General features: G+C 35.0%; 3 protein-coding genes across 4 annotated transcripts; all 3 read left to right on the top strand.

Moving 5' to 3' along the window:
- The first annotated feature begins 232 nt into the window (after window positions 1-232).
- LOC122310363 (50S ribosomal protein L5, chloroplastic) lies at window positions 233-3,496 on the top strand. The gene is made up of 3 exons (XM_043124259.1): window positions 233-619; window positions 1,243-1,443; window positions 2,927-3,496. Exons 1-3 carry the CDS (start codon window positions 374-376, stop codon window positions 3,266-3,268), a joined length of 789 nt encoding a protein of 262 aa, XP_042980193.1. The 5' UTR covers window positions 233-373; the 3' UTR covers window positions 3,269-3,496.
- A 1,922-nt stretch (window positions 3,497-5,418) lies between these two features.
- LOC122310359 (sphingoid long-chain bases kinase 2, mitochondrial) lies at window positions 5,419-10,219 on the top strand. The gene is made up of 12 exons (XM_043124255.1): window positions 5,419-5,642; window positions 5,784-5,860; window positions 6,560-6,613; window positions 6,713-6,772; window positions 7,161-7,235; window positions 7,359-7,405; window positions 7,511-7,551; window positions 7,722-7,806; window positions 7,894-8,008; window positions 8,143-8,265; window positions 8,379-8,479; window positions 9,666-10,219. Exons 1-12 carry the CDS (start codon window positions 5,477-5,479, stop codon window positions 9,793-9,795), a joined length of 1,074 nt encoding a protein of 357 aa, XP_042980189.1. The 5' UTR covers window positions 5,419-5,476; the 3' UTR covers window positions 9,796-10,219.
- A 2,422-nt stretch (window positions 10,220-12,641) lies between these two features.
- On the top strand, window positions 12,642-15,603 carry LOC122310353. 2 transcript variants are annotated; one of them, XM_043124252.1, is made up of 5 exons: window positions 12,642-13,162; window positions 14,288-14,442; window positions 14,599-14,665; window positions 15,033-15,095; window positions 15,177-15,603. In XM_043124252.1, exons 1-5 carry the CDS (start codon window positions 12,811-12,813, stop codon window positions 15,206-15,208), a joined length of 669 nt encoding a protein of 222 aa, XP_042980186.1. In that variant the 5' UTR covers window positions 12,642-12,810; the 3' UTR covers window positions 15,209-15,603. The 2 variants fall into 2 exon arrangements, with proteins under 2 accessions (XP_042980186.1, XP_042980183.1); XM_043124249.1 differs by having other exon boundaries at window positions 12,645-13,162; window positions 15,044-15,095.
- Window positions 15,604-17,128: the final 1,525 nt, after the last annotated feature.

The raw sequence follows: 17,128 nt of genomic DNA, 5'->3' as shown, positions 1-17,128 counted from the left end.
CATTATCTAAATTCATGTATTTATGTATCATCTCATGCCTATATAATAGAGTCATGAGGAGCATTTTTCGTAAACACAATAAAAAATTTAAAACAAATAATATTGAATTTCTGAAAAATTAATTTTATTTATTATAACGTTTCAATTCTTTTATTACTTCTCTTTAATTTTATAATATTATTATTATCAACAACTTCGGCTTCAGATCCCATCCTTATCCTCTTCGGCTCTTTTATTCACAGTAAGCCGAACACGACAACAATCACCCTGCTCTTTCCATTTTTTACAGAAAAACCAAACCACCACTCTAGTCTTAAATCTCTTCCGGCCGAAGCTCTCTAACGCAGTCCACGCAGCAGCGAGAAGTCTCAAGATGGCGAGTACTCCTTCCCTCCTAAGCTCAGCAAAGTCTTCGTTTCACGGCCTGTCGCCACTCATTTCGGTCCCTCTGTCCGTACGAGTCCCTCGCGGAAGCCATGGAATCGGTGTTGTCTCGGTGAGGGCGGCCGTCGGGACTCTGGTGGTGGACGCCGAGAAGGTTCATCGTCTCAAATCTACTTACCTGGAAAAAGTCGTTCCCAAGCTCAAGGAAGAGTTCTCGTACCAGAATATTCACGAGGTAGCTATTTTTTCTCTCTTCTCTGAGATTAATTACATTGATTAGTTATTTGGTTTTCTGGATTTAGTTTGGGGCTGAAGCCGAGCGTTTGGGGTTGGGTTATGATATATGGGTTTTTTTGTTACAGTTTTTTCTTAATTGTATATTTGCTTATTGAGTGGAGTGTGTGTTTGTTTGAATGAAAAATGGGTTTGTTTTTTCGTTTTTTTTTTTTTTTTTTTGTTGGCGGCCGCCCCCGGGGGGGGGGGGGGGGGGGGGGGGGGGGGGGGGGGAATTTTGGAGATGATAATAATTGAATTTTTAAATAAATTCCCATTTATAGATATTTAAATGAGAAAAAGAATAAAAAATTCAACTAATTGGAGTTTGGTTCTATTGTTTGGAGTAGATGAGCTGATCTTTTTGTTCTTCCAAAGTCAGAAGGACAAAAGTTCTCATTTCGTTTGTTTTCCGTTACTTACTATCTTGGTATCCAAGCCACAACATTATCCAGCGTAAAAAACAGGGTCGTAAAACTTTTGATGCATTGATTTTAAATTTGAACTCTGCGCAATAATTTGTGTTCCTTGAAATTTCAAACGGAGGAGGTAGGGAAATATTTATAATTCAATTTTACAATGTAGGTTCCTAAGATTGAGAAGATTGTGGTGAATTGTGGTATTGGAGATGCTCAGCAGAATGCAAAGGGTTTGGAAGCGGCAATGAATGATCTGGCGCTCATTACGGGGCAGAGGCCTGTAAAGACAAGAGCCAGAGCTTCCATTGCCACCTTCAAGATCAGGGAAGGTCAACCACTTGGGATTGCTGCCACACTGAGAGGAAATGTAAGCATGCTTTTTTCCTTCAATTGTTGTTCTATAGTGGGGCTGCTTTTGCGTTTGTTTTGCCATTTCGGCGATGTCTTCAATTCACTTCTAGTGATAAATTTTTTTGTTGACTGTACTGTGCAGTATGTATGACTGGAGAATTATACTCTTTGTTGATTTTGATTGTCGATAGAAACGCTGAATAATATCTTATGTTTGACTGCTAGTGCTTGAAGATCTATTTAAGTTAATAAGTTTGCCTGAATTAGTACGATTTATCTGCAATGGAAGTATGCTCCGTGCCCCTCATCTCCTCCATGGCGTTTGAAAATTTTGTTATTTAAGATAATATGATCAATTATATGGATCGTTGCAGATAAAAAATAAATAACTTATATGGGTCATGGTGCCAGTTTTTATACTACAGCAATTGGTACAGCACTCAGATTTCTATTGTTTTCAGTATATGTAAGAGTTAACATATGCTAATTTAATGACGAAAATGAAATAGCTAAGGAGGAGCTGTTTGATTAGCATTGAAGGTGTTACCAGGAGATAGAGAGAAGGATATCAGATTGGAATTTCTTTTCTGGGTTGGGAGATATATCTATATGCTGATGGTTGTGGTGAGTATCAAACTGGGGACTATGATATGAAGCTTTTCAATAAAAAATTAGAACAGTGGTGATGGTGGTGGCGGTGATCGTGCTAATGGTTTTATAATAATAGTGGTGATGATAATGACACGGCAGCATCCTGCTGGTTGCAAGGGCTTAGTTCGTTTTTATATCTGATAGTAGCAGGTTGGTGTTGTTGATGAGATACATGAGTAAATGACAAATGTCCAACCTTCTAGGCGATAATCTACTGCTGTTTAAAATAAGCAAGTCTCTTACCCTTTGGCTTCTCAAGATTCATTTTCAGACTCCAAGATTGCAGGACCTTTTCCTCTCTTATGGGAGGCGGCTGTCTGCTTGGCTGCGGCGGTTGGGGGAAGAGGGAGTGGGGCCCCCGCCAGGGGTGAGGTGGGGGCGGGGGTGGTTTTTCGTTGTTACTGTGGTTCATTTGTTTTCTCATAATATCTTTTGCTTGGTTAATCATACTGAAGTTTTGAATGCTCCATACATGATCTTGTAGACATCATTGCCATGATTACTCACTTAAATCTGACATTAGGTAGAATAAAGAAAAAATAGTAGAGACATAACTGCTTTGCTCATCAATTGGTATTTGGCTTTATTGCAAGAGGTTTCGGTTCATCCTAATCGATTTTCTTTAAGATTGTTTCTGCACATCTTCTTCTTGCGTATGATGAAGTACTTGCTGCAAACCACACAAGTTCCAATTCAAATGAAACAAAACCTATTTCTTGGCGTTAGTTTAATTATTATCAAGCATTCAGTGGCAGATCCTTCCACTTGGCTTCATCTACTTTCTCATTGACCAAAAGTATCAAGTCTTGTGCCATTTATTTATTTATTTTTTTTCCCCATTTTGACAGGTAATGTATTCGTTCCTAGATCGGCTAATCAATTTGGGGCTTCCAAGGACGAGGGATTTTCAGGGAGTAAACCCAAACAGCTTTGACGGACATGGGAATTACGGCATTGGGATTCAAGAACAGAGTGTATTCCCAGAGATCAGGTTTGATGCACTTGGGAAACAAAAGGGCATGGACGTTTGTATTACTACAACAGCTAAAACTGATAAAGAAGCCCAAAGACTTTTGGCTCTCCTGGGGATGCCATTCCGAGAGGGTGGTGGTTCTACAACTTTGGTGCGCAAAAAGAAGCTGAAAGCTCACCATTTTGATTCGAAATCGAAGGGTAGAAGCCGGAGATAAAAGTGTTTTTTTTCCTCCTCATTTTCTTCTTAGACCGAAGATTTGTACTTTTTCGCAATTCTGTTATATGTTTGCTAGTTATTTCCTTAATGATGATGTTAAATGGAAGGGATCTGTACGTGTAAATCAGGCTGTTGTACTTGACGACTACTTGTTCTTGCTCGAATGATTTTGGTGTATTTGTTATCTTAAAAATGATGTTGGGTGAGCAACATTCTCAACTTATCACACCTCATTTCATTATTATAATTTTTTAAAATTTTCGTATAAAACGTATTAAACAATTTAATTTTTTTAAATTACAATTCAATTTTTTTAAATTTTAAAATAATAACAATATTTTATTTAATTTTTAATTTTCATCTAAAATTATTTTATCTAGAATTAAAAAAAAGTAAATAAATCTATAATTTACACAAAAATAATAATTTTTTTAAAGGTGGAGTTTTTTTTTTTTTTTTTGGTCAAAAAGAGTATGTGATTATTGCATATTCCAAGATCAGATTCATCCTTTAAGCAAGTTTAGCAATTACTTTCGAGTAATGTTAAATATAGTTTTATGATACAAATCATGTCTACTCTTTTTGAAAAATTGGGATCATCATTAAAATAATAGTTTTTTCATATAAATTTTAGATTTATCTTACTTCAAAATAAATTGATTGAATTTACAATTTTATCTTACTTCAAAATAAGTTGATTGAATTTACACATTTTAAAATTGTAAATATAATCTCTTAAGAATACGACAGGAACATTCAAAATGGTGCTCCCCATTTTGACCGATACTTAACAGTTAAAAGAAAAGAATATTAGTAAATTTGTATTTTTTTATTTTTTAAAAATATTTTAAAAAATATTTTTTAAATTCAAGGGCACAATTCTCGACCCTAGCATTGTCCTTTCTCTTATCTTTAAGCCTAGTAGGGGGTGATCAACATTGGAAATTAAGCCTCTGAAAAATGTGTAATGATGTCCGTATAATATACGTATATTTCTTTTCATCCCGAAATATTATATGTCATATTTATTTTAATTTTTTTATAATAAATATATGATATATAGATAAAAAGTAAAATAATTTAATTAGTTTAATAAGAATAAAATAAAATAAAAAATAATTTTAAAATATATAAAATATGTAGTGTAAAATGATGAATAACATCCATCTTTTACAAAAATATCTCTCATTTTAAAATATAGTTATGAAAATATTATGAAAAGTTACATATATTTATCAATTTTCTTATTACTTGTCCAAAATTAAAAAAAAAAAAGAAGAACAAAATTCGATCGAATTTATTAATATCACGTCAGGTCAACAAATGAGTTAAAAATAATGAAAATTAGGGCATGCTTGGACAGATAGAATATTTTACAACTTTTCATGATTTTATTTTTAAACATCACTTAAATAAAAAATATTTTTTAATTTTTAATTTTTAATTTTTTTTCATCTAATTATTATCAAATCAATTTTTTAAATACAAAAATAATATACTTTTTACAAATTTAAAATAAAAATAAAATTTTAATTTTATAATATTTTATTAATATTTTCCAAAAAACACATCTTCCAAAATTCAATAAAACTTCCTAACACAATTCTAAAATAAAGTAAAGTAACCGGTTTTTTTTTTTTTTTTAATTTGTAAAGATAGACCCGAGGGGAACGGGGGCTATGTCCTGACAACGAATGTTGTCTTAAATGAAGACAATCAAGTGGAGCTAGCAAGGTTAGGCCGCAGCAACTATATAAGGCCTCGTTTGTTTTGAAAATTATTTTTATCTCATATATCTTATTTTATTTAATTATTATAATTTTTAAAATTTTTTTTATATAAAATAAAATAAATAATTTAATTTTTTTTAATTTTAAAATAAAAATTATATTAAAAAATATATTTTAATAAGATTTTATTTAATTTTTAATTTTTATTTTAATTTATCTTATATTTAAAAATAGAATCTCATTTATTTTTATAGATGAAATAAAATGATATGAATTGAATTGAGATTAAAATTAAAAGTTAAATTAAATATTAAAAATATTTTTTTTATATAAGATTTTAAAAAAATTATAATAATAAAATTAGAGGAGTAATAATTTACGTTAACGAAAACAAACGATAACCATCATTCAAGCAACGACAATTCAGAGATTAATAACCCAAAAGAGAGCTGCGAGACAAAATCAAAAAGAAAACGATGCCCAGTTTCTGCTGTCAGATGGCATTGGGAAGATTGGGACTCGCAATGGCTAAACCCTCCGTTTTCAGAGCCGAGCTACAACCCACGGCACCTCATCTCTCCACCGATCCGCCCTCCTCCACTTCTCCCCGCCGCGACATCGTTTTCGTCGTCAACCCCCGAGGTCTCTCTCTCTCTCTCTCTCTCTCTCTATATTGCTTTGTTTTCTCCGAAGAATTGGCATTGGTTCATTAACCCCATTTTTCTTTTCGTTGAGAATTTAAATTTGAAGAGCATTCTGGGTCCTTAACATAAAGCTTCGCAGGTGCAAATGGTAGAACGGGAAAGGAATGGAAGAAATTACTTCCGTATCTAAGGTCCCGCCTCGGTAGGGACTGCAATGTGAGTTTTCTCTCTCTTTGATTGTTTTGTTCATTGACTCGAGTTATAGAGATGTATATGCTTGTTCAAATACGTGCACACATATCAAGCTTGTTCGATTATGTATTGTATAATATATTGAGGATTGGGTTGCGCTTATTCTCATCAACTGTAATTTAGAATTTACTATTTGGTACACTATGAATATGAGCGTTATTCTGGGGGGTAAGTCACTATGAGATGAATTTCCCATTTATATAGTTTTATTTGGGATAGGATGATAATGGCCACTTGTCTACTTGATGAGCTTCATTTTTCGTATTTTAGATGAAAGCAATTATATCTTGGTTCTATATCTATCCTGATATTAAGTCATGTTAACAAATCTTTTATTCTTTTTCGTGTCATATACAGAAAAGTGAAAAGTATTACCTTATATTCACAAATAATTTTACCAAATCGGGGTGATTTTAGGCAGTAGAAGGATATTGAATTTGTTGGTTTTGTAGAATCCCAATGTAGTTTTTTATATATAAAGTTTATAGTGCACTCATTTTTTCTTTGCCTTGAAAAGTTTAATAGGGAGGGTATTGACGGTATCAATATCTATCCGGTCTGTCAGGGGATATGCTACATCTTTTGCATTTTTTTTTACAAATACTTTGTTTGGCTTGATATTTGTGTTGTTATTTTGTGACGATCTTTATGTATTTTGGCCAGATATGTGAATCCTTGACTTCAGGCCCTTCTCATGCAGTAGACATAACGAGGGAGGTAGGTGCTGGAGGCTGTGCCATTAAGACTTCATTTTAGGGTCTGTACTGAATGATTGGTCTTGATTAATTCTTCTATTGTCAATCTGCTTGTATGCAGGCCATACGGGATGGTGCTGATGCTGTGATTGCAGTTGGAGGTGACGGAACTCTCCATGAGGTTTTCCACATTACATCTACTGAAAACTTATTTATTCATGAACCTTTCTGTATAATGTCTTTAAGCAGTACTCATGGCTGCTACTGGATAGATATCTTACTTGGTATTTGCGTATAAACAACTTGCTAAGATTAATGAATTTAATAAAGAGATGCGAATTTGCTCATAGAGTATTTCCTTTATACTAGCAAACGCTTTGGTTGGATATGGACCAATATAAGTTTGTTGTAAAGCTAATTTGAAAAATTTTCTACCGAAATTGTGGATGATAAAAGAGTTGATATTATGCAATTTAAGATTGGTAATTCAGGATATTATAATTATTTCATAGTAGATGATGTATTTGATAAATAGAATACCACCAAACGTTTTGGTTTGCTATAAGCAGGTTGTTAATGGCTTCTTCTGGGATGGAAAACCTATTGCTAATCATGGAGAGCTAGCTCGCTCAACTGCACTTGGTGTAAGTGCCTTGTGCTCATCTTAACTGCAAAAGTCACTCAACAGTAACATGTTAGTGTGATTTTTGTACTGGTTCACATGGACTTTCCAAGAGGAGATATAATTCTATTGTGCATTTGTACAGATCATACCCTTAGGGACTGGATCCGATTTTGCCAGAACATTTGGCTGGTCAGTTCACATTACTCTTTGCCATTTCTCTTGATTCCATGTTTCCATCTAAAGGTACGTATTCAAGATCATTGATTAGGATATCTATTTTCATTCATTGTTCAGGAAAAATGATCCTCTTGAAGCCATTGAACGCATAGCTAAAGGTGCTTTTAAGTTTTTCTTTGATTCTTCATTACTTCTATTATACTTGTGTTGTCTCAAGACTTGAGGAGCTTCATTAGCTGACTGTTCCTCCACGCTTTTTAACTTTTTCATTTATGCTTTGCCAAATAAAGGTTTTTTTCTTTTTTTTTTTTTTTTTTTTTTTTATCAGGACTGAGATCAAGGATAGATATTGGGGTTATCAGTACAAAAAGTGGAGAATTACATTACTTTATAAATGTTGCTGACATTCATTTGTAAGGCTAATTTTATAGTTTTCAGATTTAGTGTCTAGGCATGCTGATATTGACTATCACATTACTCTGAGTTGTAAAATTTTTCAGGAGTGCAAAAGCAGGTTTTTATGCCTCTAGATACAAGAGATATGGAAATTTATGCTATGTTCTTGGTGCCTTGCAAGCCTTTATGGGGCACCATAACAAAGACTTAAGAATCAGGGTCAGTGACTCAGTGCGACCAAATTTTGTCTAGTGTAGGATTTTTATATCCTTTTTTCACTTTATTCTTGCCATCATGTAGTTCCATAGTATTATTATTAGTACTAAAATTTTCTTTGTATGCTGTGATTATAGGTCAATGAGGGTGAGTGGGAATTATATTCTCAAGTGACGGCCCTTTGCATAGGAAATGCTAAATATTTTGGAGGTGGCATGAAGATTACACCAAATGCTGACCCTTGCAGTGGAAGTTTAGAGGTAGAGCAGTTTTCATGTGAATCTGATCCTTAACTGATTAATATTTGTTTTGAATAATCTAAATTAGGTGCTTTTGCTAGTAACTTTGAATTTTTCAAAAACTTTCTATTCAGGTTGTGATCCTCCAGGACTTCAAGTGGTACGACTTTATCTTTAAACTACACAAGCTTTACTGGGGAACCCATTTATTGGTGAAAAATGTATCTTCAAGAAGGTATATTCTCTTCATAAGTGATAGGTTATACTGTTATTTCTTGTTGTCCAATATGCTCAATATTTCCTGTACTTGGGCAATGCCTATTTCATTATTAATAAAATATCTTCTTCCTTATAAAAAATATATATATATATCTCAATATGTGCACCTTTTGTCCCCTGATATTTAGCTATGGTTAAGAATCTGGCTAATAAAGTTACAAATAAACTTGATAGTCTTGACCTGAGGGTACTTGATCAAGTTAACTTTCATCTCCCATGCAACATGACAAAAAGGTTTTTGCGACTTCCTGCTATTGAGTAAAACTAACGTGTAAATATCGAATTTTATATTGTATTTCCATTGGCTTTTGTGTTTTTTTTTTTTTGGGGGGGGGGGGGGGGGGGGGGGGGGGGGGGGGGAGATTGTGGGGGAGCTGGTCTTAGCTGCTCTGCTTGTTACTTGAAACCCCCAACAGCTTGTAATTTAAATTTCTTGACACATTTCATCTGGAAGATGTATCTCTGTAACCATCGCCTTTGGGGTGGGCTATTTTTTCTGAGGCATGCCCTGCATGCTGGCGGTCTTTTTTAGCTCACTTGGGTTTGTAGTTGATATTCATTACAGCCATTAGGGGGTGTTTGATTTGGTACGTGTGCCATTCATTGGTGGAACAGGGTAGGTTGAGGAGCGGCAATTGCTCCCTTCCCTCCATGGAGATTCCTTTTTCTCCCTCCCCAAATTTGCGAAGATTTCTTTTTTTTAAAAATGAGATTACCTTCCAAGAATGTTAATTTTTCAAAGAACCAAAATGAGATTGCCATTCAAGAATACTTCGATCTCAAAGAACCAAAATGAGACTATCTCCAAAGAATGAAAAGTACTTTGGTACATTTTTAAAAACTAAGAGAAGTGTAAGTTAAGATGTACAGGTTGATTGTAATATTGTCATCACGTGACAACTGCTCATGCCAAAACTATCCCTTATTTCAGGTGAACTCATTGAAAGAGCAGTCTAACGGCATCACAGAATGAATGAAAATTTCACTTCTCTTTAATGTTTTACCAAGCAATAAAAGTTTATTCAGTTATAAATTTATTTTGTCTTTTGCTGAAGTACTAAATGTTTTACAAATTAAAATTATATATATTTTCTTAGCTACTTTTCAATTTTGTTCATTCGTTAAGTGAAGTGGTATTGCAGTGTGTGTTCTATTGAAGTGGAGGACCTCTCAGGCAGTGGCAGCATATACATTCAATCTGATGGGGAACATTTAGGGTTTCTTCCAAGGAAGGTTTGTGTTTTACCTGGTGCTATTGAGTTGATATGCTGATGCAAGAGCACGTCCGAGTAATGCACGAGAATACTCATCTACATGAAGTGATTTACTTTCCCCAAATGGCCTTTAGATTCCTTCATCCTTACATGTATAAAAGGAAAAGCAAGATGCTAGAAATAACAACCCAACCAAAGTGAAGTTATAATGTCTTAGAGAAGTAGATCCGAGATTTTTTTTTTTTTTTTTCCCTCTGTTACCAAGGAAATAAGGCAATTTTTCTGTTTAATTTGTACTTGGCGGACCATTGCTTTCGAAAGGTTTGGGACTGTTTTTATTTTTTTTTATTTTTTTATTTTATTTTTTTTATTATTAACGGTAACAAATTCTTTTAATGTTGCCCGAGACAGTCAAAGCCCTGTATTGCTAGAAAGAAATTGCAATTCAAATTTTTGATATATATTTTTCTGGGAAAGAAAAAGACATTGTTGCTTTAGATTATTGTTGAGATGTGTGATGGCGCATCAGCAAATATCGAACACCCCTCATTCATGGATGTTATTTTTTTCTTTTAAGATCATTGCAGTGGCAATTCATGGATCTCATGCTTAGGTTGGTTTCTTTCTTTCTATACATCGACATCAACTTGGGTTTTAACCTATTAAAGCTTTAAGAAATACTCCCATCATAAGAGATTATGTAAAAGTAATTTTACAAATTGACGTGATTTCATGTGGATCGTGTCATATTATAAAATTACTTTTATTGTAAAGTAGACTTGATAAATCACATTAGTTTGTAGAATTATTTTTGTGTAATTCTTTGTAGCTATTGCACTCATCTAAAGTAGGCCTACAACTCAGTCTGAAATAGTCGGGTTTTGAATCGATCCAACCCAAATCATGTTCATCTAAGCAGGCAACTCGATCCGATCCGGTCCGATCAAAATGAAACCGGGTTGAACCGTATAACCCGACATAAAAACCAAACGAAGAAAGAACACAGGCACCGTCTTTCTTCTTCCCACCAAGCATCCTCGTGGAGATTGGCTCCCACTCTCCATTAGACAATAACAACTTCTGCACAAAATTTAAAACCAAATTCGGTCTCAAATCTTGGTCTTTCACCTAAGACTCTGACCGACGCATCCTTATTGGACTCATTGCATTCTGGTATAGTAGCTGGTGTAGGAAAGTGACAATGAGTTGCGCTTGCAGGGGCAAAAGTAGCTTTAAATGGGTAATTAAAAGAATTCATTGATGCTTTGACTCCCAGTTTGGGATTGGCTTAGGATTTCTTAAAGTTGGCGATGAGAGAGGAGGGGTTACAGGGGCGCTGTTTGAGATTCGAAGGGGTGGGAGAGACGAAGATGGGATTGGGCTTAGAAAGGCAGAAGATAAAGGACTGGGATTTTGAGAAGAGTATGAGGTGATTTTGGTTGAGGTGCCTGCCATATCACTTACCAGAAAATCCCATCAACTTTCCTCTCAATTTCTTTGCATTTGCTTCTGTCTCTCTCCCTCCCTTCAGTTAATTTCTTTGCATCTAATACTTGAGGCCAGAGAGTGGTCGAACAAAAACTGTTTCTTATCTACCAAACAAAAACTGAAACAGAGTGATCGAATAGGCATATAACCGAGTATATTTGGACTTTCTTACGTTTGTGTTGTTGTCACTAATTGCCAAACTTTATTGTTAGATCAATTCATTAAGCCTTCTGCCAAGAAACCATGATCCATCGATTCATAAAAAGACAAAAACAAAATTGTACCTATCAATTAATGGCATTGCTACTATAAAGATTCTCATTTCTCAATTTTCTTATTGGATCAATCATTAAAATAAAGACAGAAGAATGATTTCATATGAATCTCTATTTTCCAATTGGAGCAAGGACGCCAACAACCCCAGAAAAACATCACAAACCAAGGATGTTAAAGAATCAGATCCACACATGCATTGAACAAATTAAAAGGAAAAAGAAAACAGATAAGAGAACAGAGAGACCTTAGACTAAACCCAATCCCAGCCCTCCCACAGTACAGCCAATACTACAAACGACGGACACACGTTCTACTTCAATCCCTAGGGTGTGAAGGCTTGGAGTCTGGGAGCCTGGAGTCTAGGGTTTGAGCGATCTAAAGGATACCTGGGTAAGAGCAATTGCAATGTCGGTCGGTGTAATATTAGAAATCCAAACCCGTCATTTATTTGGTTGGTAAACCGATTGTTTAGTAATCTGGCATTTTCCGGTTTGGATTGGATCAGATCTCACAGGTCACTCGGTTTGACGGCTTATTTGCATAGGCCTAATCTAAAGCATCTCACATATGTCCTTTTCCAACTTGAATTTGGATAGACCTACTTGTCAAGTTGAACGCTTTCATTTCTTTAAGAGTCTTTTCTTAATAAACTAATCCTGAGGTGTATAGGTAATCAAACTTGCTTCCATTCCGAATAAGCACATCCTATTGTATTGATATGTGGCGTTCACAATGACTGGGGGGGGGGGCTGAAGATCGAGCAATGAGTTATTTATTAGCCAGACATTCTTCTTAATGAGTAGGTCCAGGCTCCTAAAGAAAAACATTTTAACTTCTTTCTTTGAAAAAGGAAAGATTAGGAAAATCTTTATGGCTTGCAGCTTTCTTCCAGCTTATGGGACAAGCATGAAAGACTATAAGGAGTTTTCCACAATCTTTCAAATCTTTCTACTTATAAATCCATATGAAAGACACCGACTTATACATTATTGGTATGACAAACTCTTTGATTTGGAAGGAAAATTTAAATTAAATCATATAGTATAATCAGTGCAATGAATGTCTGTTGTAAATATAATATTTTTTTTATATTTTAATAATATTTTTATTTTTATATCCATCTCATACAGATCCTTTGTTCGCCAGAAAGAGTGTAAGAAATTAAGAATGAAAAAAGGGAGTTCGACGAGAAATTACTTTTGGATTTCTATGGCTGCCATTATTTGAGGCCTAGAGATATTTAAAAGAAACCGCGGTAGAGATTCCAACTCCCAATTCCATCTTTCAACTACCACCCCTCTCTCTCAACATGACTGTTCTTTCCTTTGCTTCCATCACTCCACACCTCAACTCCCAACACCGCTGTATCGTTTTCCGCTCAAATTACTGTCCCAAAACATACAGATTCCGATGCAATGGAGAGAACCCAACGAGCAATTCTTCAACTAGTAGAGAATCTGAACCCGAGAATGCGTTGCTCAAGGTTGCTTGGTATGGCTCCGAACTCTTGGGAATTGCTGCTTCGTTTTTCCGTTCCCCATCAAACGTTGAAGCTCCTGAAAGAGTTCTTGAGCTTGCTGGAGATGGGTCGGGAGTAGTTGATCGTGCCCAAGTCGTGGAGACTGTCAAAGACGACTTTGAAAGATCATACTTCGTCACAGGTTAGAGAAACCCTATTTAATATCTGCTCAAACTTTCACCTTTATACGATACCTTGATTTTCATTTGGTGTTGCCCCTAGGTAATCCCAGATACACCTCTCTCTTTGTTGCTTTCTTGTTTCCAATACAGTTGCAGATTTATTCCGTCCAATTTGATATTTTTCAATTTTTTCTTTCCCTCTACCTTTTTATCTGTTGTTGGATGCTTATTCAATTGCTACGGTAATAATAGTGAGGGAACTATGTTGTAACCATATACCACTTGATAGCACCTAAGTACCATTTTCCCTAGAGGAGCGTTAAAAGACGCTAGAAGAAAGCCTTAGGGATTTTTTATTTTTTATTTTTTATTTTTTATCCTGGTGGGAGGAGGCTAACAATTGGGCTTTCAATACAAAACTTGGGAGTTGAGAGGCTGTGGTAATTTCCTTTCCCTCCGTGATGTGCTTACATTACCGAGTTTTTCCTAGAATTGCTAGCTATTTCATTTCTGAGACGTCAAGATCTTTCAATTCTAGTTCAGGTAATAATCATTTCTAAAGTAAAGAATTCTAGTGGCAAATGTTCTTGAAATGCGTGGAAAATGTCACCGCAAGTGTCAAAAGAATTGGAGAATCTTGGCAATTTGAAATAGAATAATTTCTGAGAGCCATTCTTAGTCAGTTGGTGACAATCCAAGAGTTACTTTCACCATATTATCTAGGTAAGAATTAAAATGACATGGAAACTTCCAAATGATTGGGCGGAGAAGCATGATTAACACCAACAAATGTGTCAATCCAACAATTGTATGGTATATACTTGAGGTACAAAACACGGCAACAAAGGCACAAATACTCAATAGAAGTCTTTCTGCGCAATAAGAGTAGAAATTAAATGTAGCCTTGTTATTTGCATCATTATGAACTTCAGTTACGAGGTATGTTCCTATTAATTATTCTAACTCAGTATGCAAGCCTGTTTACTTAATGAAAGGTATGAACATAGACTGTCAATTATGTGTGGATTATATGGATTGATATGGTGCCACATGCAATTGGATCAAATTTAGATCTAAACTTTGTATGGTCTGTGAACCCATTTTCTGTTGGCCTCACTGAGGATTCCCCCTTTCCAATTGATCAGGGAACCTTACACTTGATGCTTATGTAGAGGATTGCGAATTTGCGGATCCAGCAGGTTCCTTTAAAGGGCTTCGCCGTTTCAAAAGGAATTGTACGAATTTTGGATCCCTTATAGAAAAGTCAAATATGAAGCTTATGAAGTGGGAAGATTTTGAGGTGAGCTTCTTACGTAGATTCATCATCTCTTTTATCATTTGTTGTTTCCTGATTAGCCATCTCAGTCTTGGGACTTGGCATTCCCATCTACACCTCCATAGACTGCATAACCAAAATCGACATATTTCTATCATGATGTTTCTATTGTAATTACAGGATAAGGGAATAGGGCATTGGCGATTCAGCTGTATATTGTCATTTCCTTGGAAGCCTATTCTTTCTGGTATGTATAATGCTCTTTTGCATCAAACTGCTTCAGGCTAGTGAACTCATTGGTCCTTTTTGGACTTCAGTTTCTTCTATCAAAGGCATCATTGCATTCACAAAAGTATGGAAAAAAAATTCCTTTCCTTTCCCCCCCTTCGGCAATTACAAATCTAGAGAAATGTGAGGAGAAGAGGAGGGAGGGAGGGAGGGAGGGAGGGAGAGAAGAGAGAAAAAGGGGGGGGGGGGGGGGGGGGGGTTCAGGTTAAGGGGTGATTTTGATCCCTGCTTGTTTTGAACTAAACAAAGCTAAAGTAAGTTAAAAACAAGCCTGTTACATTGATTTGAGCCTCTGAATCTAACTTTTGTAATCTAACTATTTTAAACCATGTTGCAGCAACAGGATATACCGAGTATTACTTTGATGCACAATCTGGAAAAGTATGCAGGTGAAGTTTCTCAATCTAAAGCATTCCTTTCTCTACAACATTATTATTTACTATATTGATCTCGTTTATGTTGTTTTTTAGGCACGTGGAGCACTGGAATGTTCCCAAGATGACTTTACTTAAGCAAATTTTGCGGCCTAGCCAGGGGTTATGGCGTAAAAGAATAGGTGCTTAAGTTAACCTGGTGCTTGAGGTATATAGAGTGATAAAATGAACCTTATGGCTGATCAGGTTTCGATGAGACACTCCTAAGTAGTAATTAAATCATGATATATTGATAGAAAAAGGTTGGGTCCATGACATCTCTCAACTTTTGGTGGGATCAGCTATTGTGATGAAGAATCCTTTCAATGCATGATTCAAGCCTCCGTTGTGGTCTGATCGGCCATACTCTGAAAATGGTGATTCATTTGCTGTTTTCTCTTTCCTCACAAACATGATCAGTGTTGGAGAGCTTATCTTGGAAGCATTAATTCAGCTAGAATTTATTTAGTTTTGGATTGATTCATATTTGTTTTTGCTTTTGGCATATTAATGAAGTTTAATGTGTATATATATATATTAAAAAATTACATCATGTATAAAGCCAAAAACATTATTTCTCCTTTCACTTTCTCATCTAACTGCCCACCTCTCTCTCTCTCTCTCCACTTCGTCTCCTTCCTCCTCACTCTCTCTCTCTCCTGTCTCTTCTTTACTTCGTCTCCTTCCTCTCACTCTCACACTGGCAATTCTCCATTTCTCCTCTTCTTCTCTTTTTTCCTCTTGTTCTCTTATCTCCTCTTCTCACTCTCATATTGGTGGCCATAAGTCGCCGATGATTTTTTCTCCCCCTCTCAGTCAGGGGCAAAACTATGTAGAAATTGGTGGGGGCGGACAAAGTTTAAACAATCTAGCCTAAGCTCTACTTTATTCTATCTAGCCTTGCTTTGACATGCTAAAAATCTAAATCTATGAATGGATACACTGATGGACACTGCACAATATTATTTTTGTTCACACATTAACACACACTATCTCCCCTACCTAGTGATAATAAAAAATGACATTGATTTTATTTTCCCCTTGACTGATTGAATAACCAAACAACTCTCTTTTATTAGTGTCTTCTACTTTTTTTTCCTTCTTGCTCATTATTTGTTCTTCACAGCATGGAGATTGGAGTTGGAAGATTGTAGGGTCGCTGGGTTGTTGTTCTTTGGTCTTGCGGCTTGTTGAGAAGCTTAGGGTTTGTTTGGGAAATTCATCTCATTTGATCTTATGTCTAAATTTCTCATAATTTCATTTCCAAATAATACTCAAACACAAATAATTTTTAATTTCAAATCTACTTTTTCATCTAATCATTACAATTTTATCAAAATTCTAAACAAAACACAAAAAAAATACAACTTTTTCAAATTTCAAAACAAAAATTATATTAAAAAATTATATTCTAACAATATTTTAATTTTATAATATTTTTATTCATATTTTTCTATCTTATTTCCTAAATTTCAATAAAATATCTTAACTCAAACTATTTTACTATTATCCACAAACTATTTTACAACTATTCATAAAATTCTCATCTCATCTCATTTCCCAAACATTCCCCCGACTTTCAATTTTTATAGTAAGATTTTTTAATCCTTATTTTATTTCTGCAACTCTTGTACCATTAGCAGTGAATCATTCTAGAAAATAAGATCATTTGTTTCCAAATGAACATTCAGCTGTAAACCCCTAAACATAGATAGCATTTCAATCTCTATAGGATCATTAATCTCATGCTCATTCTTACTTGCTGCTATGAGCACTTCCCCTTGATTATCTCGAAGAATTATTTAGTTTCATAGCTACTTAGGGGTCTTCCAATGACAACAATATTTATTCATCTTTAGTAGCCTACATTTGAGCTCTTTATAGGCCTTCTGCATAGCGAGGGAATGTCCAATCCTTGGTTAGGCATCAAGCTTTTATTTTCATATACCATTTGATTTCTTCTATACCAACAACTCTATGAAATTAGAAAGAAAAGTTCTACATCCTCC

The sequence above is a fragment of the Carya illinoinensis genome, chromosome 1 (genome assembly GCF_018687715.1).
Source record: "Carya illinoinensis cultivar Pawnee chromosome 1, C.illinoinensisPawnee_v1, whole genome shotgun sequence".
Classification (NCBI taxonomy): Eukaryota; Viridiplantae; Streptophyta; class Magnoliopsida; order Fagales; family Juglandaceae; genus Carya; species Carya illinoinensis.
Note: the sequence above shows the minus strand (reverse complement) of the source record. Positions and strands in the feature narration are given on the sequence as shown.

What these genes read in the sequence shown, in the direction of transcription:
- LOC122310353 (XM_043124249.1), top strand. Translation starts at nt 12,811, where the DNA reads ATGACTGTTCTTTCCTTTGCTTCCATCACTCCACACCTCAACTCCCAA. An exon ending in AAGATCATACTTCGTCACAG is followed by an intron (nt 13,163 to 14,287) that starts GTTAGAGAAACC and finishes CCAATTGATCAG; the next exon opens with GGAACCTTACACTTGATGCT. An exon ending in CAATCTGGAAAAGTATGCAG is followed by an intron (nt 15,096 to 15,176) that starts GTGAAGTTTCTC and finishes GTTGTTTTTTAG; the next exon opens with GCACGTGGAGCACTGGAATG.
- LOC122310363 (XM_043124259.1), top strand. Translation starts at nt 374, where the DNA reads ATGGCGAGTACTCCTTCCCTCCTAAGCTCAGCAAAGTCTTCGTTTCAC. An exon ending in CGTACCAGAATATTCACGAG is followed by an intron (nt 620 to 1,242) that starts GTAGCTATTTTT and finishes TTTACAATGTAG; the next exon opens with GTTCCTAAGATTGAGAAGAT. An exon ending in CTGCCACACTGAGAGGAAAT is followed by an intron (nt 1,444 to 2,926) that starts GTAAGCATGCTT and finishes CCATTTTGACAG; the next exon opens with GTAATGTATTCGTTCCTAGA.
- LOC122310359 (XM_043124255.1), top strand. Translation starts at nt 5,477, where the DNA reads ATGCCCAGTTTCTGCTGTCAGATGGCATTGGGAAGATTGGGACTCGCA. An exon ending in CTCGCTCAACTGCACTTGGT is followed by an intron (nt 7,236 to 7,358) that starts GTAAGTGCCTTG and finishes GCATTTGTACAG; the next exon opens with ATCATACCCTTAGGGACTGG. An exon ending in CATTGAACGCATAGCTAAAG is followed by an intron (nt 7,552 to 7,721) that starts GTGCTTTTAAGT and finishes TTTTTTTATCAG; the next exon opens with GACTGAGATCAAGGATAGAT.